At 38.4% G+C, this 27,992-nt stretch overlaps 1 protein-coding gene across 1 annotated transcript in view; it reads right to left on the reverse strand.

Moving 5' to 3' along the window:
• DAPK1 (death associated protein kinase 1) overlaps window positions 1-27,992 on the reverse strand; it is a 103,408-nt gene that overhangs the window by 11,901 nt on the left and 63,515 nt on the right. The window contains exons 3-19 of the mRNA XM_065661990.1: window positions 25,035-25,173; window positions 23,030-23,159; window positions 22,705-22,753; window positions 22,531-22,557; window positions 21,934-22,086; window positions 21,739-21,784; window positions 20,128-20,217; window positions 18,791-18,883; window positions 17,078-17,197; window positions 16,056-16,154; window positions 15,158-15,256; window positions 13,928-14,026; window positions 13,173-13,370; window positions 11,918-12,115; window positions 8,512-8,610; window positions 3,848-3,925; window positions 853-1,075 (exon numbers count right to left, since the gene is read on the reverse strand). Coding sequence (XP_065518062.1) covers window positions 853-1,075; window positions 3,848-3,925; window positions 8,512-8,610; window positions 11,918-12,115; window positions 13,173-13,370; window positions 13,928-14,026; window positions 15,158-15,256; window positions 16,056-16,154; window positions 17,078-17,197; window positions 18,791-18,883; window positions 20,128-20,217; window positions 21,739-21,784; window positions 21,934-22,086; window positions 22,531-22,557; window positions 22,705-22,753; window positions 23,030-23,159; window positions 25,035-25,173 — 1,940 coding nt within the window. The remainder of the gene's footprint in view (window positions 1-852; window positions 1,076-3,847; window positions 3,926-8,511; window positions 8,611-11,917; window positions 12,116-13,172; window positions 13,371-13,927; window positions 14,027-15,157; window positions 15,257-16,055; window positions 16,155-17,077; window positions 17,198-18,790; window positions 18,884-20,127; window positions 20,218-21,738; window positions 21,785-21,933; window positions 22,087-22,530; window positions 22,558-22,704; window positions 22,754-23,029; window positions 23,160-25,034; window positions 25,174-27,992) is intronic.

Here is a 27,992-nt window from a genome sequence, read left to right on the forward strand (position 1 = left end):
CTTAGTTAAGACTATTTCTAAACATTGATTCAAATTTGAGTTCCTCCAAGTGCTTGCTTAGCTTGTATATTGTGCAGTCTCTCAGTACGAAAAAAGGCACCTGGACAAATAGTTTGCTACTCTCGCTAGTGTACTTCTATCACAGCTGTAGATTCCTCCAAAGTCAGGCACATGCTGAAGTATAAACCTAGCTAGCTCCAACACGTTCTGCAGCTCTTCCGACTTCACACAGGCCAAGTGATGCTACATGGGCAAAGTTTTCCCAATTATTTGCACACATTTATTTCAGTTTAGAAAATCTCTATTTCTACCTTGTTTGGAGACAATTTTAGACATCTCTAACTGGGCTAATGCACTCCTGTACCTTACAGAGCAGCACTCCAAGGCATGAGAGGCAGTCTGAATGCTCTGTTATTACTGAAGATCACAAAAACATGCAGCAACTGTTTCAATTCTGCACAGAGTTTATTGGAACTACTCAAACAAAAAGACTGACAAAACCTAATCCTCGAAATCATGACGGTGACATGTGGTCAGGACACTGGCGTTCGCAGCCTAGGGCATTTGGGGAAAAATAAATGCCAGTGTTCACAAGTCCTGTCCTCCACTCTCCAAGTTCATGTAGGTAAGCAAAACCTTAACTACTTCTGCATCCTCCACCCAGCCTGCTCCTCTTTGCTCTTACTGTAAGTACAAGCCTGTGTACAGAGAAGCCAAAACTCTCCCCAGTTTTTGCTTTGGTTTCTTAAACAATTCTGTCTTTTGCAGTGCAGCCAACAGCTCCTCCTTGGGAGCTACACAGACCAAGAGGAAATGTCTTCTTATTCAAACATTACCGCTTCAAAGCCATACCTGAGGGTTTGGATGACAAAGGAGATGGGGGGAATCTGGTTGAGTTTGTGGATGAGAGCCTAGGCCTTCGTCTTCGGAAAAAGCTTCGTATCAGGCCGCATTTGAGAGACTCCACGAGGGTTGTTTTCCCAGCACCTGAGTGTCCAAACAACTTCAGTTTGATCCGGGGCTGTGGATTCTGTGTGTGCCGGAGTTGCTGGATAAAAATTCCCCTGTGAGCATCCTAAAATTCAACATAAAGAAGAAATCAGAATGTGGCAGGGAACTTGTGCCTCTCAATAAATTCAAGGCACAGGGTTTAGACAACACTTTTTTTGCCATGCTGGTGTTCATCTGGATCAGTTCCTTTATCTGCTTCACCATGCAAGTGATGCTATTGGCAGAAGGGCAGGAACAGGTAGACAAGGTACAAGAACAGGCAGACAGCTTGCTTTCAAAGCGCCACCTTGAGTCTTCATGAAAATCACACATGACTTCAAGTTTAACATAAGTGAATAGGATCATTCTGACCTCTGACAGAGGGCAAAGGAAGAAAACCTAGCCTCTTTCAGTACCCATTCTCCTTACCTGTCACTCTCAACAGCATAACTGATATCCATAATCTTATACATATACATACAGCACTGAAGAATTTTGCAGTGACATCTACCACCTGAGCAGCCCGAAAACTTGATGTGTGTTTCCCCTCTTCTTTACATCAACCTTTTCTGCACTTACCATATCTGGGAGAATTCTCCTCTTCCCCATCCAGTTCTCTGTTTACTTTCACTCCAGCTCTTCGCAAGATAAGTGCCCCTTTTCCCAGACCACTCTTACCTCTCTTTTCCCCGCACACTTACTCTTCTTTACCCGAAAAGACCTCTTGCAGCCTATTAATTTTCCATTTTTCTAGCCCTCTACTGCAAGTGTACATTATACTCATCTCCCACCCTACTCCCAAGCTTCCCTACTCAATTAACCTTTCACAGTTTGCCCTCTGTTTGCACTCATTGTCTCTTTCATAGCTGCAATCTCATCCTCCTACACAGGCCTTCTTCAAACCCAATCACATCTACAGAAGAGCTTTTACCTCCCCCATTACTCATCTGTATCTTTTCTTTTAGTATCTGAAGGACACTCCTGTTCCTGCCAAAGATAGGAATGAACAAATCAAATCTGTCTTTTCTTTTTGCCAGCAAGAGGTAATCAGAAATGGATAATCTTTCCCACACAAAATGAGCTTGGAAACTCAATTCAGCAAGGGGGTGAGGTGCAGGACAGCAAACTATCACTTGTCTCTTGCCACAGAAAGATGGGCTTTAAGAAAATTGGGAGATAGCAGAAAGGTGAAAAGGCAAAGGAAGTAGCTTCATCTTCCCTTCATTGCCCTATTTGGAGCTGAGACAGAGGCTCTGTTGTTCTGCGTTTGTACTGAGTTTAACACGTAGGATGAGTCATTAAATGGGCACCTACAGCTCCCCAAAATTGCATGCAGCAATTTAGCTGAGAAATTTGACAGAAATAGTAGCGCATTTAATTTAGTTCCTTCCTCACCAACAGACATTTATTAAGTAAATTAGTCACAATGCAAATACTGAACCCCTCATGGCTTAATACTGAATCCTCTCTAAAAAACACTGGGTAACACTAATGAGAAAACGTTCTTCACATGTGCTATTAGAAACTAACCCCTCCACAGGCACTGAAAATACAAGTGTCAGGCACAGTCTGTACTAGATGAAATTGATCATTTTGAATAATACTAGAGTATTGTTAGTGGTTTGATGTAATTCATTCATTTCAATTGACTAGATTGACTCTGTTGCAATGACTATGCTGATGAAGTATATAAGACATGTTTCCCATATATGCAGGGCTTCAATAATTAAGTGTACCCTGCTATCAAGAAGAAAGTTAACAACTACTAACATCTCTTTCAGAAGATGATTTATGTGACCTTCTCCCTTTTGTTCCAGGCCAACTTGTATTAGTTCTGTATCTAGATCTTGACTAAACCACAATTTTATTTATCTGCCTGCAGACACCAGCAAGGGTTCAGGGATACAACTGTGCAAAAACCAGCTCCTGTTACCACAAATGTTTACAAAAGCTATCACTGCAAAGGAAGCCTGAACTTTGGCACTTTCTGACATCTTCACTGATATACTTTACAATTGTAGCAAGTACAGTTTTACTGGCAGGACTAAAGGATAAGTCTCTACTTCCACCTTGGCAATGCCTGGTATGCACAATCTTCTATTGCTACTCTGCAATGTTCATTTATTTCAGTTTTCCAGAGGCCCATAATCATATTTAAAACAGGATTCTTTTAATTGGTCTGGCTTTTGCCTGTAATGTCCAGGAAAGTGGTCCCTGAACCTAAACATTTTGAATGATGCCACGTGTCCAAAATAATCAGTGCAGTATCAGATGTGTCAGACCTACTGCCTTACAAGCTCTGCTTTCTGGGAAGATCAGCTTTCTGTCTGTCATACTAAAATTCCAGAATTAAAAGAAGACATTGAAAACTTATACAACTCTTCCATATGGTATTAGTTTCCAGAAGAGGCACAACCCCGTCATACTTCATAACCCTGATCTAACTAAAATGGTGATGGGTAGGGGAAATAAGTCCTCTTGTGGGATGTGCTAATTCTCAATAGTTTATTTTCCAACTTCTTCTAACACCTTAGCTGTTTTGTAGGCAATGTCAGAGACAGGATACGATAGATTAGTGGTGCAGATTAATTTAGCCATTTTTGTTAGTATGTATATACTAGCTTTAACTGAGGGCATAATTTTGAATTAAGATTAAAAACAAAAGCACAAAACCCAAACAAACAAAAAAAAATCCTCCTCCCTGAAAGAAAGAGACACCATTCCAGTATAAGGATTTTTGCAACTGTTTCTTTAGAATGGCTTTGATGAGAATCTTATTGCATGATTTTCCATGGTCAAACTTTTCTTGGTATCTTAAAAACAGGAAAACCTCAGTTAAAATTCATGCATTCCCAACCTTTTTAAGTCTTGCAAGCAGACTGGCTACATGTTCATGCTGCTCTGCTCTGGCAAGATCTTCTGCTGTTTTCCCATCCTGTCAAAACACAAATATATTAGCAGCAGTTCCTTCTTTTTTTCTGACAATAAAAAAAACTCACACGCAACTTAGCTCAGCTACTCAAGGCAGCAACAGAATTGCTGTCAGATGCAACTGCAATAGGAAGAAGGAAAAAAAAAAACAACCAAACCCCCCACAACAACCAATACTGATCACACCCCATCAGAATCCCCATCTTCTTTTTAATTGTCCAAAAAAGATAGGGTACAATGCAGAACAAGGGCATTTCTTTCACAGATTGGCATCTGGATACCACTGCAATAAGATATTTTGAATTTAGAACCTGAGAGTGATGCCAATACTCCCCCATCTGAGCTTCTCTTCCCATCAATTAGACGATGATAGCAACTTCTACACACTGAACAGACACAGAAGTTTAAATGAGTGACAGTGGCGTTAACAGTCACTGGAGGCTTCCAGAAAGCAAGAACATTGTAAGGGATGTTGTTTAAATTGCATCAGCAGATTTTAAAAAAGCAAAGCTACCTTCAGCATTCTTCAGGTCTTGCCATTTGATTACCCATGTTTCAGAGGTCAGCAGCTTAATATTAAATTGGCTGAAAGGAAAATTGCTCACTACTTCTACAACTACATTAATGCTATAGTATTGTTTAAAATTTGGTAACAGGTAACTAACTTACAAGCACTCTGCTTCTTTCACTCTCAGATAAAACCATTCAGTTATTAAGAAGAAATACTGGAAAACTAAGGTCTCTTTATTTGTGTTTCTACCTTTGATTTTACTAGTTTTTCATGTAAAACCTGCATTGTCTTAAGTAGTTCCTGAGGTTACTGTAATTATTACAGTATTATTACAATTACTGTATCATAGGAAATAAACATCTTTGACAATTGAGTGTCCACACACAGAAGCAATTTTCAGGTTTCCATAAAAGTTATGTACTCCAGAGATAATTCAGGCAGAATAAGAACAGAACATTAGCAGGAAATAGACAAAATTGTAGTTGATGGCATGAACTGACTGAATTTGAACCAATGCCTTACCCTTCAATTCCTTCCACAGCTGACATGTAATTGCACCTTTAGTAAAGAGACATCTGAGTGTATTTTTAAAACTTTATTTTCCTTAAAGAAGATGTATCAAAGGAGAAAAATCTCTTTATTTGTGTTGACCCTACTCTCCAAATCCTAGTTAATTCCAAGTGTCTTCTGTATGAGGCGAAGAGGAGTCTAATGGCTGGGCAGCTAGCCTGCCATCAGAACTGCTTCAATACTTTAAGTGCTTCCAAAGTTCCCAGTCTTGGGCACCTACAGTGGAATCCAAAACTTTAAAGTAAAGTGGAAATCTTGATCCCCTTCCTGAGGATCCCTGTGGTAATGGGATGCAGCCTCCCCCAAATGAAAGTGTGAATTGTATCTGGATCCCCAAACCTTTGGCCTCCTCTTAAATCCAAAGCAGGACTGTTAGAGCCTGGCCCTGCACTATTCCTGCTGCAGCATACGTTTGGAAATGGCTGTCAAGCTCCAGCACCAAGCATGTATGCAGTGACAGATTCCTGCACGAGCATTGTCTCTTTGACAATCAAAGTAGGTCCCACACCTCTTGATGGTACATCACAACTGCTACTGGCAAAGCTAAGATAACTTCACACCCTTGTGCTGTGCTCCACGGGGGTTTGCTTTGGTTTCAAGCCTGACTTTGGCTACTCAGCTGTACATAATTTGTTTAGCTCTGTCACAACTATACAGGCACAAACACAAAGGAAATAATCTGGTGAGTATTTGAAAAGGAGTGTGGGTAGCAGTTGCTCATTGGAAAAATTGCAACAAGAATGGTTCGAATTGCTAACAGTCTAAGCAGATGTGTGCACAGAGCAAGCCTACCAGTAAGAGTGGGGTGGCACTGTCATGACCCACAGATCCCTCCCCACTTCTTAACAGGTTCTTGAGCTCAAGACCAGAGCTTGATACAGCTGTCTAATCTTGGTGCTGTGAAGGAAGACCACCTCAAACGCAGACCTACCAGGAGCTTTGCACTACTTTTTGCTCAGGCGTTGCTCTTATGCTGAAGCTTTTGCCCTTGGTCCTTAACTGAGCAACACCACAACTGTATGTCTGCGTGGCCATGTATCCCACTGACGCACCTCCTAACTTCTGGGTTTGACCTTGAACCTGTTTCTTCTCTATGGACTTGCCTGATATCACTAGACCCTTGGCTGACCATGGTCACTTAGCCCAATTCCTGACCTTGACTTAACTTCAGACCTGCCTCATTGTTATGAACTTGCCTGCGGTCCACATTCCTGTCGGAAGCTGGTTGCCATCCCTGCACCTGCTCTGCTTGTCTTGCTTGGGTACTGTGAGACCCAGCTGTTGTTGTCCAGGTCACTGTCCTTACTTGCTGTGTTGTTAGGTGGCTTGCAGCTCACCTCTGCTTATGGAGAAATGCCTTAGCAAGGGCGATGCCTGACGAGCACGAGTTTTGAAGTCGTGGTCATTCGACCCAAGTAAACAAGACATGCAGAAAGGCCAGTGGAGTAAGTGAAGGATATCACAGAGCACTGGCAACAAGTACAACAGAATGAACTCTAGGTCAAATTCACCCCCAGAAAAGCACTGTGAGATGTTAACATTGACAGAGGCTAGCAGTTCAGTTCACATGTCTGTTGTAAGTATAGACTCAGATCTGGAAGCTCAATTTATTAAGATAACACGTAGAAAAAGCATTTGCTTCCATGACAAAGACATTAACAGAAGAAAGTTCCCTTTTTGTCCAAAATTGTGAACAAGATGAGGCTGTGCACATTCTCTATGTGTCCACAGCAGGATGAACCACAAGAATTAGAAAATACATACCCAAGTAAAATAGTAAATGTGTTTCAGTAAGTTATTTTGCTATTAAAGTTTTCTTGACAAATACAGGGTATATACACACTACAATAGCAATGTGTAAGCAAAACTGGCATCTGAAAAGGGCTTGGCTACAGTCAATAAAACCATATTTCATACCTGGCGGTAGCATTTCCCTGCAATTGCTGACTGTCTCTTGTTGCAAGTCAGACAGCTATGCCTGCAAGAGTTAGTCCTGGGTTTAACTGTCCATGTGCAAGCATCATCATTCAAAGGTTTTAAGCAATCTGACAATGTTAAACTTGCTACAATTTTAGAAGCTTCTGTGAGGAGAAGCCAAGAACATGGTGCCAGCTAGTGTGTGAGCACAACACAAATTTTCTGGTGACATTCAAACACTGGAAATGATTGTATACTTCAGGAACTTAAGGTTTTTTAAGGTTACTTTGCAGCATTCATGCAATCTAATTCAAATAAACTAGTCCTTAAATGGGCTTACTGCAGCCCAGTTACTTAATAGCGCTGGAAATGTTAACTTCTCAGAGACAGCATGCTGAGAGAAGAAAAAGGTAATTAATTCTACCACGCTGACTCAGAAAGAGCTGTTACTAAGACTTTTCAGAACAGTTTAACATTTACCTGGAAAACTAACACAAAACTGAAATGCTATTAAAGTCACAACACTCACTTCCTCTCCTCCTCTCCTCCTTTTCCATTCTCTTCACTACAACAATGCTAGAATAAAATGGATAGTTACGTATATTCAATCTGCTTCTGCCACATTTAGTATCAGCACAATTTATTTTGTTATCCCCTTCAAACTATCTAAACTAAAGGTAAAAAGGACTTTTATCTTGGAAGGAAAGGGGGCATACAGGTAACTATACCAAAACGGCTGTCATCATGACATAAATAAAGTGACACAGCTCAAGAATTCTCCCATCACCTTTCTGTTTGCAAATAAAACAGATTTTTTTCTCCTTTTCCCCCCTCCATTTCAGCTATCTCAGGAGTAATTTATTAGAGAACTTTGAAAAACATGGACTCTACTAAAATCTAATCACAACATGATTTCAATATACAGAACAGTAGTTCTTTCTGAGCAGAATGCATTCGTTAGGGCAAGTAGCTATGCAAACATATCTAATGCATTTGAAAATAAAACATGCTTAGTTTGTTCAAAACACAGGTTGTGGTGTGTATGATGCCTAAAATGTATCATGTGCATATGAAGTGTGTATGATGAACGACACTTCATCTCTGCTGTGGATGTGTCAGGTAGGAGGACATTTCTCACATTAGTGAGAATGAAAAATACCTTCAGTGTTGCTAATTGGCAGCAGTGGTGCTGACTGCTCTGACACAAATTATTTGCTTTGCAAGGACACTTGGATGCTAGTTGACTGATCCATGAACCCACACATCTCCCACCATGAAAAGAAAACTTTTTAATCTCCTGAAAGCAGTAAAAATATTTAATATATATACAGTACATTTGTATGGTAACTGTATGTGATGTGAAAAGATGTACACCTTCATGACAGCAGCCCTGCCATTAAGCACACGTTTCTGTGTGCTTACAGAAAACACAGCGCTACAAGTAATTATTAAGTCAAGAAATTCTTAGGTGTAAATGAAGTGGTAGCTATAGTGTACCTTGATCAGTTTCAGATTTCACCCATCTCTAAATTAGTTTCCTACTCTCATACATAAGAAAAGCATTAAGCATAAAAGTATCTCTCAATACTTACAGAAGTTAAAGCTTCTACATTGGCCCCCGTTAGACACAGGAACCGGACAACATCAAGAATGCCATTGTTTGCTGCCAGATGTAACGGGGTTCTTCCATACTAAAAAGGTGAATAAAGTGACATTAGTCAAAGACCTTAATTTCAAATTTTATGACTAATAATCAAATTTATTTTACAATTATACATCCTGATACACAGTAAAAACTGTAAGAAAAAGTACTTTTGGTTACAGCTTAACCACAACTGCTTAAAGCTTAATTAAAAAGAAAGGATAGAGTGACTACTACAAAATGAGAAACAATTTTATAGCTGAATGCCACACAACTGTGAAGGAATCCTTGATTTTTTTGGCTGTATTTGAGAATGTGGTTTTAGTTTCCAGTAAAACTAATTGCATTTTGCTTAATTAAATATGAACCAGTTAAGCAACACTAAGTCCTTAACCTTTAAAGCTCTGAATTCTATTTCAATCCAAGTTATTATTGAAGATTACGTATCTGCAGTCTTCCCCTTCCAGCCAAAGGAATAAGAGGAATGAATGCAAGAAGTCAGGCTGAAGGAATCTGTGCTTTCAGTGACAGATGAAAAGTGCTGAAAGTATTGCCTCCCAAATTTTTGCTTTTCTTTGTGATTCTCTTCACTGCCAACAAGTCCTCAAGACATCTACTTCTGGTCTTTAGTGTTCAACGCTACTGTTGTAAATATCACTACCATGTATTCTCTGTGTGTAACTCCTCTTATATTACTTCACATATTTTCAGGCTTTCATTACTGATCTCCCTGTTTCAACCCTATATTCAGAAACAAACTCACAAAATAGCTTCATAAAAGGATGTTTCAAATCAAAGCTAACATTTTGACAACTGGAAACTGAGAAGATGCCCAGCTCCTCAAAACTCTATACCTCAACACAAATAGCATCTGGGATTGTATAAGAGCTAGTGTGTCCAGCAAGACTAGGGAAGCAATAATCTCCCTGTACTTGGCACTGGTGAGGCTGCACCTTGAATCCTGTGTTTAGTTCTGGACCCCTCACTACAAGAAAGACGTTGACGTGATGGAGAGGGTCCAGAGAAGGGCAATGAAGCTGGTAAAGGGTCTGGAGGACAAGTCCTGCTAGGAACAGCTGAGGGAACTGGGGTTGTTTAGTCTGGAAGTACGTAAAATAGAGAAGGCTCAGGGAGGGACCTTATCGCTCTCTACAGCTACCTGAAAGGAGGATGGAGCCAGGAGGTTTCTGGTCTCTTTTCCGAAGTTACAAGGGATAGAACAAGAGGTAATGGCCTCAGGCAGATTTAGACTGGATATTAGGAAATATTTTTTCACTGAAAGGGTTGTCAGTCATTGGAACAGGCTGCCCAGGGAAGTGATTGAATCACTGACCCTGGAGGTATTTAAAAGATGTGTAGATGTGGTCCTTAGGGACACAGCTTAGTGGCAGACTTGGCAGTTTTACTTTTACGATGATCTTAAAGGCAATTTCATACCCAAATGATTCTGCAGGAAGTAAATGTGTATGGTGTTTTACTGCACATAGTCTATAGAAAAAAGAAATGGTGTCCTCAACTGGTATCATGTATGTGTGGGACTAAGGATAAACAGTCAATTATATTAATGCACCTCCATTACAGGGCTCACTGCTGAAGAGGACCAGCAGAAATAGATTCTGTATTTGATAAGACTCAAACTCACCCTTTCAAATAAAGAACACTCTAAAAATCACTCTTGTGTACACAACTGTTAAAAGAATAATGGAACACAAGCCATAAACATGATCCTACCCCCACTGAACTTGAAGACTTATTTTTTCCAGACCATGCTTGCAGCCAGGCCATTGATGCCATTCTCCATTAGGAAAAGAGGTGCTAATCCAGCCTTGTGCTTAACTCACATTCCCCAAAGTGTGTTCTCAGCTGTGGATCTTGATTTAATGGCTTAGTCAGTCAGGTTTAAGCTTAGAGGCAGGACTGCGGAGCTCATTATTTTAAGTTTCTTTCACTCGGCAGCTGATGATTTTAATTATTAAAACCGAAAGTGATTGCACTGGACAGCCCTCAAGTGAAAAGCCCCACAGCTTTCTTTAGCTGACTAATACGGAGAAGGTCAGTGCTTTGGTAATAAATGGAAGTGTTAACTGGCAAAATGTAATTACCAGAACATGTACTTTTCCAGAAACACAAAGAATCTACAACACCTGAATCAAACAAATTTCAGAAGGCAATATGAATATTCCTATGAGTAACTTTTAAGCTTTGTAGCATATATAAAGTTTAAAAAGGGCAGAGAAAGATATTCAAAGCTAAGTATTGTGGCCTAAGCCCCATCAGCAGAGTCCAATGGCTGACCTTGACCTATTCAAACTAACCAAAGGAAAATTTCCTGAAACTGCTTACTTCTCTTGAAAAATCTCTGGTGAAAATGCCAGAATGTTAAACCTGTAAAGCATCACAGTCAATTAGCTCATACAGTGACTGCAGCACTAGCACAACAGAAGCAGCAAAAAAGATACTACTATCTCAAAGTTTAGGGACAGCTATTAAATATTATTTTGGCAAGTGCTTACAAAAATTATGGACAGTTCACATTTTTAGATGGCAGTAACCCAGCAATATGCACTGGGATCAACATTTTCAGCGTTATAACGCTCACCAAGGGTGTCTACAGTTGTCATGTGATTTTGAAATAATGCACAATAAGAAAATTCCCAAAAAGCACCTTACTCAGACTGTCGACTTCAACTTTTGAAAATAATTTTACATTTAACGTCTTACTTCTGAGATTCCTGTACCCTGCCAGTGACAATTTGTTTAATAAATAAATTTAAACTATTCTAAGATAAATGTTTCATTAGGGTTTATTGTAATAAGCTCAATGCAGAAAAACATAAACCAGCCAATATGACACTTACTTTTATAACTGGGAATAGAATCTGCAGTTGAGTTAAATCCTTTGTTAGGTGTCAGTACATGATCTTTTCATGCAATTTGGAAGAATTCAAAACATATTTTTCATAAACTGTACATTCAATTCTGTATATAAATTAGTGGTTTTAAATCACATCAAATCAAGGCCAGCAGCAATGCATATTATCTGTTCTTCAGTGCCTAGATGTAATTTGCACAAAGAAAAGCAATCCAGATAGGGAAGAAGGCTAGCATATACTTCCACATTAGAGCTGAGTGTCAAAGCACACTGTGATATTTCAACTGGGCTCGCTTTTCATGTATCTTTAATCATCTACTCAACTGAAACAAACTTAGGCAAATGTGCAAAGCGACTTGCTTAATGCTTTGCATTTGGCCACTTCAAGGGATAAAATATTTTTCATATCAGAGAATTGGAAAGGTCATCTAATGCAACAGGTGAGCTATTAAACAAAGGAGTTCAGAATCCATATTCCATTTACCTTATTAGTGACATCCAAATTACAACTTGCTTCACAGAGTGCCACCACAATAGGAACATTCCCATCTTTGCAGGCCACATGCAGGGGAGTGTTTCCATGTCTGTCTTGGAAATCTACAAAACATCCTTGACTGATAAGAGTTTTAACTACTTCTATTTGACATCTTCTCACAGCAAGGTGTAAGGCTATATGACCATCCTGAAATAACAAGACAACACGTAAGTGAGATTTAATAATGCTAAAAATCAAAGCATTTTGCAGAGTCACCATCCTTTCACACAACTGGGTGTATCTCCTTGCCTCAAGAACCGCAATGGCTTTTATTTCAAGCGTGGACACAGTGAGAAACACAGTATCTGTCAAAACAAATCAGTATGGGATGAAAGCAAATTTCTATTAAGCCACCAGGCTTTGCAGTGGAATGGATGAAATGCAAATACACATTCTTTACTAAGAGCTTCCCTAGGAGTGGGGAGAGTGGCCAACTGTAACAACCAGTTGAATATTGTAAACCACTCTAGCGTCTGCTTACAGAAATTAGTGATGCAAAAGTCATGCAGTCTACTTTACAGTAGTCTGCAAAGGTCAGTAACTTTACAGACAGGGCTTTCTCTCTGCGGAATAACTAAAAGGGACAGTGTGACTAGAAGCACATTTTAGAAGCAAAAGCATTTTTCTGAACTTGCTTTAGTAACTGACAGCAATAAAAAGACAAGCATACCAAAAGCGCAAGCAATGAAATGTTGAATTTCTTTCTTGGGATTACAGCATGAAAGACAAAACCTGATTCTGAATTAAACAGAGTTAAATTTTTAAATAGTTGGAATTTAGCTTATTGGAAATAGGTGTGATTTATCCAACCACTGGGAATCAAAGGCAAGCAGCAAATCCATCTTTTTTTCTCTTAACAGTTTGCTGACAATTACAGAACCCAAAGTTCCTGCCTTTTTTTTGTACAGTGTAACTCATAAGGTGATATTGGATAAGGTGATAATTGACAAGGTGATAATTGATAAGGTGATAATTGATAAGGTGATGATGAATCAGCAAAATCCCAATCATAGAAAAATAAACAGCAGGCAACTTTAAAGACTGCTGCAGTCACCAATAGAGTCTCTGTGTGAACTACTCAGAAAATCCACATCATGGAAACAATGCTGGCTTGCAGCATTCAAATGAAGCAATTCAAAAAGATGGCTCTCTGACACCTTTGATCTCTGGATGTAATTCCTGACCAAAAGAAACTCAAATTAACCTTGTCTGTTGCATGAAGATCAGCCTCATGTTCTGCCAAGCATTCCACTATATCATGGTAGCCTCTAGCAGATGCTGTCAGAAGCGGAGTCTCCCCTTCTTTGTTTTTAATGTTCACATTGCAACCTGCTTCACAGAGTGCTCTGGCAACAGAGTAGTAGCCGTGCCAAGCAGCACAATGCAGTGGGGTTTCTTCCTCCTGTTAACATGGAAAATAAAAACAACAAAGCAGAGCTGAACCAAATGCCAGGAGGAACGATTCCACAGCTTAATGTAGAAAAACAGAAAGATGACACAAAAGAAAAAGGTATTGTAGTTCCTAATGCAAGTAATGCTAATGTAGTTCCTAATTCTCAAAGCAAGAGTAACGCCTTCTGATATACCAAGTGATTATAGCAATGCACTAGATTTTCACTATACTTTTCACCATAAAACTATCTATTGACAATACCTTGCATATCTAGTCTTAGTTTAGATGGTTCCATGCTCTTGAGCTAACTGTCTTGGTTCTTTCACTTGAAAACATCCTCTTTCATAAGAAACTTCTACATCCTGTGTGCTGAGAGACTAATCCAGGGTTTAAAACAGAACACTCACCAAGGGGATACAAACCCCTGAACTCACAGAGCACAGACCACCACCCATACCTTTGTGATGTTGACTTTTGCCCTCTTCAAGCTTTCTGAGAGAACCTGTGTTTTATAACAGCAGTTGGTTGGTCTTATTTGTAGAAAAAAAACAGTCTCCACGACTTACCTTGTCTTGAAAGTTTGGATTGGATCCAATGCTGCAGAGAAACTGAACCACATCCACATGCCCATACCGAGCTGCAACATGGAGAGCAGTCTCCCCAGACTGCAATTACAGAAGAACATGCCACTGTAATTTCATGTGTCACCCTATACATACACTGCTGTGTACAGCCTGAATACCAGGCAAGTACACTGCATGGGGTACTCCTCCCTCCCTGTAACCCACAGGTACAGCTTCAGTCAGCATAGATCTTTCACTTACAAGCTGCAGTTGTATGTGACAGACTTGACAGGTTATTTCCTCAAAGGCCTGACTTTTTCAGAACTTATTTTCCTACTTTATTTGTTCCAGGTCACAGCCACAACAGGATTTCTGAGCAATATGAAGAGGCAGCGGCATGGGCAACTGGTGGTGAAACTATTCATTCTATTCCCATACACCCCTCCTCTGCCTTATATATACAAATGTAAGGAGCTTGCCTAACACCTTGGTATATCCTAGCATATTTGGGTCATTACATGTGATTATGTGCAACCTTTTATTGAAGTTGTATGAAAAATAAATGGCATTTTATTAAGAGGGTAACCTCTTTCCTAGTAGTCCTATCAGGAGTCAAACACTAATTTTGATAACATGCCTTGCACTAGCTCACTAAGCAAACTGTATTTCACAAGTAAAAGTGCCTCTGTACCACAGCTTTAGTTAGTATAAAAACACCACAATGGCATAAGATTTTAAGAGCAACTAGTTTCTAGGGCAAATGTTGCTAAAGTAACACTGCCGGAGACAAGGTAAGTGCTCATCAGCTATAAATTGTTAGGCTTCATTATATTCAACTTAATAACAGTCAAATTTACTTGTCAGACAAAAGTGATTTTCAATCAAGAGGAATAAAAACCAGAATCACGATTTTGCCCTATGTTTCAATGAGAAATCTAGTTTTCAAGTGAAAATTAAGTTAAGTTTGTACTTCCCCACCTACCCACCATGTAGTCACCACACTTAAAATGCATGCTTGGTTAACATTTGTCAGGAAAACAATCAGTACATCCAGCTACTTTAAAGCTGTGTTACCACAGCCCTAGATGTCAGCTTATAAAACCACACTAAAAAACCCGGTCATATGGTTGGAATTACAGCACAGATAAAAATCATTCCGAATGACCTTTCTCTTTGTTAAGATAAAGTTATAAGAAAAAAAGCTCTCTGCATGAAAAAGAATTCTTTGCTTACCTTATCCTTAACATCCAAAGGACATTTATTATCGTCAAGAAATTTCAGTGTTTCTACATGACCATGTCGAGAAGCCCAATAGATTGCATTGGATCCAGCCTGTCATAAATATTTGATTACAGATCTTTTTGATGTTTTTAGAATCCTAATTCTAGATTATCAGCTGAGGTATACATGCACTTTGACGTACACAGATATAATGAACAGATATTAAAGCTTACATGAATATATTTACCTAAAAAAAAAATTCTAATTGAATCAACAACCCCACATATCAGCAATGACAACAAAACCCCCTCTATGCAAAGGACGACTAACGGGATCACTAACTGCAAGGATAATCCTCTTCCTCTTTTTAAGGGAAGTTTTCTGGGAACAGTCATGAGACAAAAACCTTTCTGTTTCTGACTGTACCATCTACAGACAGAGAAGCAGACAGTGCTTAAAGTTCATTTTAAATGAATCCCAGATTGTTACACTATGTTTTGGAAAAAAGCTTGCTGCAAAGTATACCCTCTGTCGCGTACCAGCTCTAGTTGCAATATCCTTCATCACTAAAATGTGTATTCATCATTCCACGATAAATAAAGCTCACCATTGTGTTTCAGGGCAATCACTAATTTGAACTAATTGAGGCAATTTTGCAAGCATGAACTGTATTTTAAGATTAGCATCATTCAAATTATTTCAGCTAATAAAGTGATCAAAATTAGAGGATATGCACTAGAAACAAATGACATTATTGAAGATTTGCTTTTATCTTTTTGCTGTAGAAGACAGTAAATGGGCTCTACAGCCAGCATTTTTTAATTTCCAATACAACTTGGTCAGAACTGCTTGTCCTCTCCTAACTGTACCAGATAACTTACATAGAATGGTGACAAAGAAAAACCCTGACCTTATCTTGAACATCAATACGGGATCCATGCTTTAAAAGCAACTGAAGCATCTGAATGTTTCCACAGCCAGCAGCAATCAGTAGCGGAGGTGTTCCATGCTAACAATGAAATACAAATGAGAACAATCTATTCAATTTTTGAAGGCTTAAGAAAAGAAAGCAGAATAAAAGGTAAGTACTGAATGGCATCTCTGGGTTTCCAGTTTCAAATTATGTCTTCAGGGAACACTGTATAGAAATAATTTGTCCCTTTGACCAAAAGAATTTATTGCACGGCAATCTTACAAATTTTTGGGATGAATTCACGTTTACTAAATAATACACCACATGTTAAAGGTATGCTTTTCAAATCTGGAATATTAATGTTAGGCTCTCATTAGCCCACTCTGGCAAGGACGATCCCCTTTGCAACTCCTTTATATCTACATATCTACATTTAAAGCTGGATTACCTAAGGTACCTGCCAAGACGCAAGCCACCAGCAACACACAGGAAAGTTAAATGGGACTGCACCATTAAAACACAAACCCACTGATTTTTTTAAAGGTTCAAGACACCATCACAGTAAAATAACAGATGCTTTCACTTCACAGTGCTCTTCATGAATATTTCTCATAATACAGATTTGGCAGTCTGGTTATTCCTACATATTCTGCCATGCTCATCTGCCACGAGAAACAACAACAAAGGTTGACATCTGATATACCGCTGCTCTTGACAACACCATTTCATTAATACTTTCTCAAAGGCCTAGGGGGGAAAAAAACCCCAAACAACAACAACAACAAAACAAGAACAACCAAACCAAACAAAAAAACCCCAAATGTTTTAGGTTCCATTTTCAGGTAGTTTGAGAAGTCTGAACACAGAACACATTAAAGTTTCTCCTAAAGAAAGTCAGAATCATTTCCCAACCACCGGTCTCTTCTTTTTGGGTGTTATATTTCCATTTTACAACCATGCTGCTCTATTCAACAGGCTGATAGCTAGTCCCCCACGCACCTCAAGCAGACCCACACTACCTTGTTGGGTTGATTGACATCGTAATTTGTCAGAGATCCCAGAAGGTGCTGTAATCCAGGAAAATTGTCATCATTGATGGCATGAATAATAGCTTTCATTACAAAAGAATCTTCCTCATCCTTGTAATTAAATGAGAAAGAAGAAAAATTATTAAAGGAAAAAAAAATCCCTATCTCAACAGCTGCCAAGACATGTTAAAAAAAAAAAAAAAGTAAAATTTTCAAAGCCTTCAGCTGCAAGTTGTAACCCTTTGTGAAGTGTATTGCTAACGTGTCCACAAGTTATATGAAAAGAAAACCCACACCAAAACCCCCCTCACTTTTTCCAGTACTGTTATGTTTCCCCTTTCTTCACACATGAACCCATTGCTCATCGAGATTCCAAACAGGTTTTTTATTAGGTGTACTTTCCTTTTCCTCCCAGGACTTTCAGTAGATGCAGTACTTGCATCAAATGAAACTAACTCCATGTACATATGTGAACATTAAAAATACCAAGAAGTACACAAATACAAACTGGAATATCAAGTCTTGCACCATCCATGACTATGACATAGGAGAGGTACTTTGGACCAAGCTTTCATTTATTCAAATTGACCAGTTAAAAATCTAGAACATAAGTAATGAGCCTAGATACCTCTGCAGGTGTAATTTTGTTGGGTTTTTTTTTCCCATGCAGTAACATGTCAGAGCACTGAAATCCACTGAGTCTAGTATTTCATTACTCCTACCTCCTGTCTCCTGAGGTTTCAGATTTTTTAGAACATTAACATTAGGGTACAATCCTTTCTGCTGCAACATAGGTTGAAATGCTGATCCAGTGTTAAAAGTCATAATGATAGCTGAGGTGGGGGAGGCAGGGAAAGGAGGGCAAGATGGAGAGAACAAAGAGCATGGAAGCAGAAAGATAAGAGGAAGAAAAGTGGAAATAAGTGGAGAGTTGCACAGGGAAGATAACATGGATAAAAAGGGCTCTGCAAAATATTTGACATTTGATCCTATTAATGTATCGAAAGATGAGGTTACCCAGCTCTAAACATATTAGCATACATAAGTTGCTGATCACAGGGAATTTGTGAAGCGTGTATTAAAACCTGGAGAGTAAGCTAAAGAAGAATGTTTTTGGTTTTCCAAGCATTTGTAATTACAAACCATACAGCAGTCGCTTCTGACTACTTAAATCTAGTAGATGCAATATTACAAACTGAGTAATGGCCAACTTACAGATTTCCCCCTTAAATAACAGCTTGTGACACTGCTGTCTAGCATTCACTGAATCTAAGACAGTCTCAATGATTTTGAGTATTCTGTTAAAAAATGCCCTACTATTTTACTCTACACAGTGCCGTAAAAAAATTCAGATGCAACCTTTTCACTTTATAGTTGTAACAGCACAAAAAATCCTCTTGAATAAAAACAAAGTTAGATGAATTTCTGGCTCTAGCTATCAGATTCACCATGGTAATTAATAAATTCAACTTCAAGGTTTGTGACGTGCAGAAGATCAGACTATCGGTAACTGATCTCTGCAGCCTTATAATCTATTTCATCCTGCATAAGAGATTAAAATTAATCTCTTATGAGAGATTAATTAATCTCTTAAGAGATTAATCACCATATTTTCAACAAGTCAATATTTCTGTTAAAATAATTTCAGAAAACGTGAAGCTTCAGATGTAGTAAAGCATTCTAAGCATGTAAGTATACACTTACCAGAGTATCATCACTTCTAGCGACACTCATGTTACTTCTGGACAAGAAAGATCTTGATAATCTTTGGCACAAGGATATTAAGCGCACTGATTGCTTTTCAAAAACAGAAAGAAAAAAACTATATTAAAAAAAATTAAAAGAGAATACTGTCATATTAGCAAAAGAAAGTGGAGCTTGAATTCAACACCCCCATCTAAATTTTATATTGCATTTGAACCTTCAATTTCTTTTGCCATTTATAATGCAAACAGGGTATACATATACACTAAGCAAAGCTGTATATTATTTTAGGATCACTACTATTTCATCACACTGTTCAAAATAAAGCAAACCTGATTTGTATTACATCCTCTGGCTTACAATGAAAACGTTTAAATATAACTATTTTAAAGCATTTACACACAGAAAACCTAAACTGAGTGTGAATTAGCTGACAGCATTCCTTTAAATGCCAGGTTTCAAACCAGTTTAAGATATTCCTAGACACACTATTTCATTTTAAGGCAGCAGACTAGTACCTGAATTTTATAAACACCATTGATGTTCACCTACCACAGCCACTGACCTGCAGAAAAAAAACCACTGTACTGCCCGCCTGAACATTTTGTGCCTTCAGACCATAGCTTAGCAAAATCATCCTATTTCCTGGCCTCCGTGACAATGAATAGAACTCCTTTTCTAATAACAGCGACTTCTCTTGTCTCATGTCTCATCTCTCCTCATGATAAAACAGTTTTCACATACAACATTCATGCGCTTGTTTAGTATCAGTGTGAACTCCCCTACGTGTATGCTGGAGGAGGAGGGACCTGTCTCAATGAACTGCTCCTTGCACAGATCAATGCTTTCAACTAATACCTTGCCTCGCTTCTGGAAAAATAACTGATGCCAACCTTCTGAACAGGTTGGCAATCTCAGACCAAAAATCCTCTGCAAGAGAGACTAGTTTTTCCCTCCTACTCTGTAAAGTGTTGGCATAAGTACTGGAGCATTTCATTCTGTGAGGCCTGCTTAAACAATGCTCTATTTATTTGAATTATTGTCACAAAAACATGTACTTACACTTAGAAATGCCTTAGAAATGTTAGAAAACATTACCAAGACAGATGACAGCATACAGCTAAAGGCATAAACCAAAAAATCCATACACACACATTTGTATGCAGATCACTAACAAAGAAGTCTTCTCCCATACCACCATACTCCAAATGACAGAGGAATGGGTTTCTTCTTCCTCCTTCTTCACTCCTAAAGGCACTGATGTTTCCCTGGAGCAGGTAGTATCACTAGCGCATTTGTATGTCACCGATTTTCTTAAGATTTATTGAATGACTTACTTTCCATTTTCGTCGTGCTGCAAACTTTTTGAATTTCTCCATATTCACTGCAGATGCTTTTCTACTAAGTGCTTGCTGGGTGTCTTTAGGCTATGTGCAACAGGAAAATAAACTGTAACTCCCACAATTACATCCAGAACTTTCCTAAAATACCTTTCTGTATGTAAGACTCTGTCCTTCAGTGATGACTTCCACTTACATTATAATAATACTGTAATAATGAAGTAATTGTAAGCACATCATTTTAACATCCACAGCCTAGTGGCGCATGCAGATAGGATTTCCTGAGAAAACGCCCTGAAGAAAATCCAGACCTAAGAATATTTCATGCAATAGTAAAACTTGTTTCTTCATTTTTAACAAAATAAGCCAACACTCAACAGAATATTCGGCTTTATCCTTCACCTCCCTCTATGACAGAGGCACTGGATGTCTCCTAAATAAATCCTGTCTTCTTGGAAGGCTTCCTGCTGATTTTAAATGCAACCAAACATTGTTCCAGTCTCAGTGTAATCACCTCGATATTGCGCCAGCTACCCATGGAATATACCACATTTAGACTGTATGTTCCCATACTTGAAGTAATTTTTATGGAGAAAAGCAGGTAAAGGTAGTGAAGGGAATGGGAAAGAGAAGATATGATCAGTGTGGTGGGGGAAAAATGCCTGGGAAGTTAAGATATAAAGGACCATAAACGGGTACAAAATAACATGACTTGTTGTCAGAGTGGAGACCTTGGTCCCTGAGAGAGAAAACTGGGCAAAGCTTGCGGTATAAGAAATCATTTCAGCATGTTTCAACTATTTGAGATTATCCCAGTTCAACCAGAATTCAGCAAAGCACAGTCAAATCTGCAGGTTGGTGTATAGGAGTAGAAATGTCTACACTACAGTGCTGAACTGGACTGGAAAAGTTGTGGCATGGGTAAATATTCTGCTAACTGGCTGTCTAGGAAATGAATGGGGTCAAATACCCACTGTGAAACCCTAACACCTGGGAAATCAATGGCACTGAAGAGGTTTAGTACTTACAATCAGAATGTGGTATGGAATTTGAAAAAAAAAAAATTAAGTGGCAGGTATTGCTATACCCATTAAGAAGAAAGATAGGTCCCACTTCCTCCCTTTCAACCTAGCAACACCACAACAGCTCAAACCAAATCAAACACTGGAACACTGAAAGAAGCAGACCACTGCCCTGCATTAACTGCTTTCTTCAGTGTAAAGAGGAAGGACAGAAGAGATGACCCTTTTCACTTTTTTCCCCCAATACAAAGAAGGAGATTAAAAGATGAAAAACATGACAGGAAACTGAATAGAAATCAGAGAATGCATATTTGTCAGTGCAATGCTCCCTGAAGATTAGCTTCTCTGCCTAAGCACTAATCTCAGTAGTGGGCTACGTCCCTACTGATGACTTACATAGAGGATATATTAAAGGAGTCCACATTCTGCATCTATTAGCTTTCATACAGACAGCTTTCCAAAACAGTAAGTTATATTAAACAGTTACATTAAACAATTTTCCTTGTTAAGGAACTTGAAAAATGAAAGCGAAGTACGAAATGAAGAATGATTGAAAACAGGACAATAGAATGAATGACACGCTAACCTTGATCCAAGGATGCAGCAAACTATCTTGAATAGTCATTCTCTTCCTTTAATAGAATAAAAGGCAAAACTGTGTCAGATAGTAAAAAATACATACAGCTATATGTTTGTTAAACTAACATCTAAAAATATAATGCAAATATGAAACACTAAAGACATAGGCTGCAACAGCGTATACACAAGAGAAACAACTCACTTTGGATCCTTGACTAGAAGTCTTTGTATAAAATCTTTAGCTAGGGCACTGGTATTACTGAAGAACTCTTCTTCAAATTCATAATTCACAGCAGACACATTTGCTAATGTTTCCTGTTTGGTTTCTCCAAGAAATGGTGATGCACCACTTAGCCTGCAAGATAGAATATTCCTCTCATTTCATGTTGTAACATTGCTGTTTCAACCTTCTGAGGTCAACTAACAGTAGAAAAGTGAACACTTTTTTTTCTGCTCTAAGACTGCAAATAGACTTTCAGGAAGATGTGCTGTAGTAGGGCAAAAAAGCTTTGCTGTAATTTCAGCGAATATTGACCAAGATAAAGCCACAGTGGAAAATCATCTACAGATCTGAAGACAGTTTCCCATGCTATCTCAATGCTGATTAATGGCCTTCCTTTCAGTAAATATACTATTACTTTATGATTGTTCAACTTGAATCATGATGAGCAGTCAAAATGGTTTGACTTCTACAAACACCACTGAAAACCCAGATGACAGAATCAGAATCAAAAAAAAAAGGAAAAAAAAAAAAAAAGAAAAAGCATTTGCCAGAGCACCCGTAGATTTTGGTACTTACAGAATATAAGTTATTACACCGATGCTCCTGGAGTGAAAGGTAAAAAAAAAAAACAACAAAAGGGTGAGGGAAGGGGAAGAGAAATGGAGGGATAGAGAGAAGAGAGAAAAAAAAAAGGTTAGAACATAAGAATAATCAAGAGAGATTTACTTCAAATAAGATCCAATAACTTACCACATATCTGCTTCAAGACCAAGAGGCTCATAATTTACTATTTCAGGAGCTAAAGGAGAAAGCAGGAAGATCAGTACCTAGTCAGAGAACAGATCTATGTCACTCTGAGCCTATATATGTCAGAGATAATAAGCTAAGATGTTGATTGATAAGAACACCTTAATGCAAGTCTAAGTCGGAACAGAATGATACAAATTGCTTATTTACATTTCAAAATGTCATGAATTACACACAAAGTGCATAATCCGTATCTCAGCCAAACCAAGCTGTGACACAAATTTTGTTTCATAGACTGAAAAGTTTGAAGAAAAAACAGTTTTCTCACCAACAAACTCTGGCGTTCCAAAGATATTTTTGAATTCATTCCCAAAGTCAATTTTGTGTGCTAAACCAAAATCAATAATCTTGATTCGAGGCTTTGGTACATTCCTGTCCAACAACATTATGTTTTCAGGCTTTGAGAAGGAGAAAAGGAGAGAGGAGAGATTATACATAGGTAAAAACGTGCCATACATATCAGCATTATTCAGCACTGAACACTTCTCTCAGTCTAAAATTCTGTCTTCAACAGAAAACCCCCACATTTTCCTATTATGATGTAACATATGCTAAAAATTAACTACAGTAAATTAGGATTTCATGTTGATGACAGAGTGCTACGATTACCAAAGGGGCAAGCTTTTAGCTCTTGTAGACATAACAGCTGCAGTTTTCTTGTGGACTGACAGTAAGTGAAACACGCTGTCTTCCATGAAGACCACAACCTCTGTACAACAGCCATTCAACCAGTCCTGGGAACTTGCAAGAAGTAATGTCATGTACACTAGCATTTAGGCTTGGTTAACATTACTCCCCGAAAGAAGTTTTTTTCACACTACAAGCAGTCAAGGAGGTATATCATGTTGCCTTTGGATCTTCAACATAAACTTTTGGAGTGGTCCAGCTCCCAGATTTTGAGGTTCAACATACTGACAAAAACAGAAACAGAACAGGTCCTCATGTCTTTTCTATCTTATTTTAAAATACAGACTTTGGATTATTTTACAACAAAGATTTGCAAAACCAGAAATGAAGTTAGGAGGTAAAATCTCAAGATTACCAAAGGAGCCTGCTTTTACACTCCATCACTTTAGTCAGGATACAGAACCAGCTACTTAGTCTCCGTATCCTGACATGTCCATAAGCTGGCGTGCTTTAAAAAGTTTCTTGAGTTACATCCATCTTTGTTCAGGACTTCTGGAGTCATTCAGCTCAGCTTTTCATCATCACCCTTCTTTTACCTCTCTTCCCCAACGAGACGGGCTGATACGTGCAAATGTAATATTCCTCCTTCCCTTCCTACATTTCTATTGCATACTTCTATTGTTCTGCATACTTTGAGTACTGTTGCATACAATTCGTATGTTCTTGGTATCTGGTGAAAGGATGCTTTGTATTATTACAAGCACATTGGCCAAAATTTACATTTCATATTGTAACAAATATATGTCTTACTAGATACACAACTTTTTTCTTTTGTTAACTGTCATATAAAGACAGAGTGTATTACTGTAGGCAATGAGGATGAGACTGGGAAAGGTATGCTTATTCTAAACATAATTTCCTTCCCTAACTCATGCTCAAAACACAGCACCCCTTTCAGAAGTGCACTGCAATGTAATAATTATGCCTCCTTTTCCTATTATGGATATAGCTGCCAACTTCAGCCAACTTCAGGGTATGTTCAGCTGCCTACCTCTGAAAAAAATCTTACAGAGGAAAACATCCTGGAATTAAAACATTAAGAAAGCAATAACTGAGTTTAGATACAAAAGATCTCTTTTCATTACCAAAAGGATGCAATTTAACAGGCTTTCAGAAAATGAATAGAAAAGCCCCAAGAGCAAAAAAAGCAGACAAAATGATCTGCTCTGTTTGCTCCATAAGAATTTTTGTATTTAACTCTGTACTGTTTCAATTTAGTACCTATAAATAACATTCATGGGAACATAAAACAGAAAAAAAAATGCATCCTGGTCAGATTATTTAATCCAGATCCCATTCACATTACATAAAATCATAATCATAATTTTTATTTCGAGACTGCTTCCTCAGAATGGTTTAATTTCATCGGAAGTTGCCATTTTCTGTGAAGAATCTTACATTAAAACCAGATGGGAACTATTTATGGTTCAGTAATTTCTTTTCAATGGCTGACCTCTCCCCTGTCTATATAAGCTAGCAAAACAAAACTGCCGCCAAGGTCTGCATGACGGCAGATTTGTGGCTGGTGTTACAAAGGACTTTAACGGAAACTGCTTACAGTTGAAGTTTTTATTTGCTCAACACACCTTAAGATCAAAGTGGGCAATTTGCAGAGAGTGGAGATACTGAACACCATTAAGTATCTGTTTGAGAAATTCTGTGGCTTCCTCCTCCGTGAGAGATTCTTTCTCGGCTAAGAAGTCGAAGAGCTCTCCACCTGCAACACTTGGAGAGCAGAAGCAGAGTTACTGATGAGCTTCCTTTATCCAATGGATTCCTTTTAGCATAGGTAGTCTCAAACCAGCCTTGAAAAGAATACAGATGCTTTAAAATTTGTCAGTACCAGAAAGAACATCAAAATAACTTAAGTCAATACCCCAGATAGTAACTACTCCTTGTCTCCCTGAAAGGAATACAATGTAAAGAGTCTTATTTTCTAACAAAAGAAGGTTTAAAAAACCCAAATACATATAGTTGGCTGTATCTAAATTTAAATTAAGTAAAACACACCCACTCCGTGTATGCACATTTGAAAGAATATAATTAAATGTGAAGTAAGTATACTGAAAACATACCAGTGTAGTGGGACATCTAGAAAATAAAACATGAATTGGCTCCTATCAGTAAAACGTCAGATTTTCAACCCTACTTCTCTCCCCCTGTGAAACAGATACTGGTAGCTGCCCTACTATTCAGTTTCTAAAGTCCTCAAAGCATTCAACTCTTTGAAAACAGTGTATTACATTCAGCATGTATGTTGCATTTGTTCTTTAACATTACCACACTTTTCCTGCAATGAAAAGCCACTACTGCCCCCAAGTCTATTTCCAGCAAGTGTTTTAGCTGCGCAGGCAGAAAGAGGAGTAAGAAGTGAGGAAGGTACATAAGCACATCTAGATTTTTGCATTTGAGGAAGCAAAATAAACTGAAGATGACCCTTTTCTCAGCTCTGTCAGCAGTTTGGCAGGATTGACGATAACTGTCAACAGAAAAAACAGATACTGAAGTGAGCAGGAAACACGAACTACAACTATTCTTAAACAACTGATCTCCTCTCAGTTTAAGGATATATACGGAGATGACTGTCTACTGTGGCAAACTGTTTTTCCTGCTTATAAAAGTAGCTTTATTACTTAGAAATGTCTTAGAGACCATAAAGATGGTCATATTACCCCTTATATTTTGCACTGTATTGGCATCAGAAAGTACACCCTAATTTTTGTTGCCTTTCTGTAGGGAAAAAAATATAATCTGTTCACAATTTCTATTTCTGATTATGAAAAATAATGGGATTAACACATAACAATAGCTAAACAGTCTGTGCAAATTTCTGGAAATACATTCGACTACTTTACCATGTCAACTTTTCAAGAGACTTAATCTGCATTATTGTGATGCAAGTTGCATGAAAAGTGTATTTTAATGAGTTCTTGGAGCTTTCACTGAGCTGCCTAGACAATAATGAGAGTATTGTTTTTGGTATTATTTGTGTTGTAGTATTTTCTGCATGAAAGCAATCACTGAAACAAAATGCCATTAAATATAAGAATTATAGACTGGAAGGAAGAGAGGTAATTTTGTGGAGCTTTTTTTTTTTTCTTTTTTTTTTAAGAGATATTAAAATTTAATTTCTAAATATTAAATACAGTTCATTATTTTACAGAGGCTGGTCAGAAAAATCGTACAAATGGATACACTTGCATATTCTCTCATTCTTTGCTTCCAACTGAAAAGCCAGGAAAAGGTTTTCAGGCAAAGATCTGTATCTGCAGCATTTCGTAATAATGAACAGAAACCTGGACGGTGACACAGTGCTGGCATTTCTCTTCATTTCCAGTCATTGGGCTAAGAGACTTAGACATGCATGGAACTTGTTTCCATGTGTTTCCAACTGGATGTCTGCTGCATTTGCCAGGAGGCTGTTAGCTGGAGCACAGCCATGCCACACAGAGCAGACTCACTGTGGTTGCTTCCCCAGCCATGGGCAGCCACAGAAGCAGTCACAGCAAACCCCAGCACCTCTGTGCACTCAGCATGGTTTGCCACTGGGCTGTCACACAGTTTGGTGAGCTGGCAGAGCTGGACCCTTGGCTGAGGAAGAGTCTCAAAGGCTCCACAAAGCACATGGTTATATGGTCTACTTCTTATGTGAAACAGTGAAAGTGCATGATGATGCTTAAAGCACCAGAAATGCAAAAGAAGTACTCAAAGCACACATTTTCAGCAACAGCAACTTGCAACACTGTGCTGCCCATCCTGCAGTCTAGACCAGATTGCGACTGTCACGCAGGTATTGGTATGTTTTATGGCTGCTACAGTTTAGTCTTATACACACTGGCATATTAAAGATAGACAGTCTCTGTGAAACTTATTAATCATCTATAAACAAGTAGCACTGATTACACTCCTTCCTTTTAGATCCAGAAGAATGACTTAATTCTCAACGTTTGCTTATTTTCAAGTTAACTAACAAAGAAACGTAACTGTGTTTGTGTAAAATGGAAAGAGTTTCCTCCAGGTTCTTATCTGCAATCTTTCTATTTTGTGCAATTTTGTATCCTGAAAGTTTACACTGCATGAAATTACAAGTTTTACGTACATGTACTTTTATGCGTCCCAAAGATGTCACATTTGTGAGTAGTTAATTGCATGAGATCACATATGGCTTTTCGCTAGCACTGCTGAGTACTATCCTGCCATTGCCACAGGTTAGTTTTAGTGACATTTCTTTCACATGAGGCCTTATACTAGTGCAAAATTGAATGTTACCTGTATTTCACAGGTAATATACCTAGTGCTCGTCAATCTTAAAACTGAGGTCCAGAGAACCTCACTGGTTAAAAACAAACAAACAAAATCCTGATTTTTTTCCCCTTAAAATTTGAAGCTAGTTAGCAAAAGTTTGAGATTTTTCGTAAGTGCTGTGTGCTTCTTTAGATGCCTGAGTACTGTGACCTTAAGTGACTTGGTAGTCCCATACTTAAGGAGTGGGTGGGTGAGGGACTGGATGTAATACACTCACAGCTTTGTTCCAGAAGAAGCTG

This window comes from Lathamus discolor, chromosome Z, assembly GCF_037157495.1.
Source record: "Lathamus discolor isolate bLatDis1 chromosome Z, bLatDis1.hap1, whole genome shotgun sequence".
In the NCBI taxonomy this organism is placed as follows: Eukaryota; Metazoa; Chordata; class Aves; order Psittaciformes; family Psittacidae; genus Lathamus; species Lathamus discolor.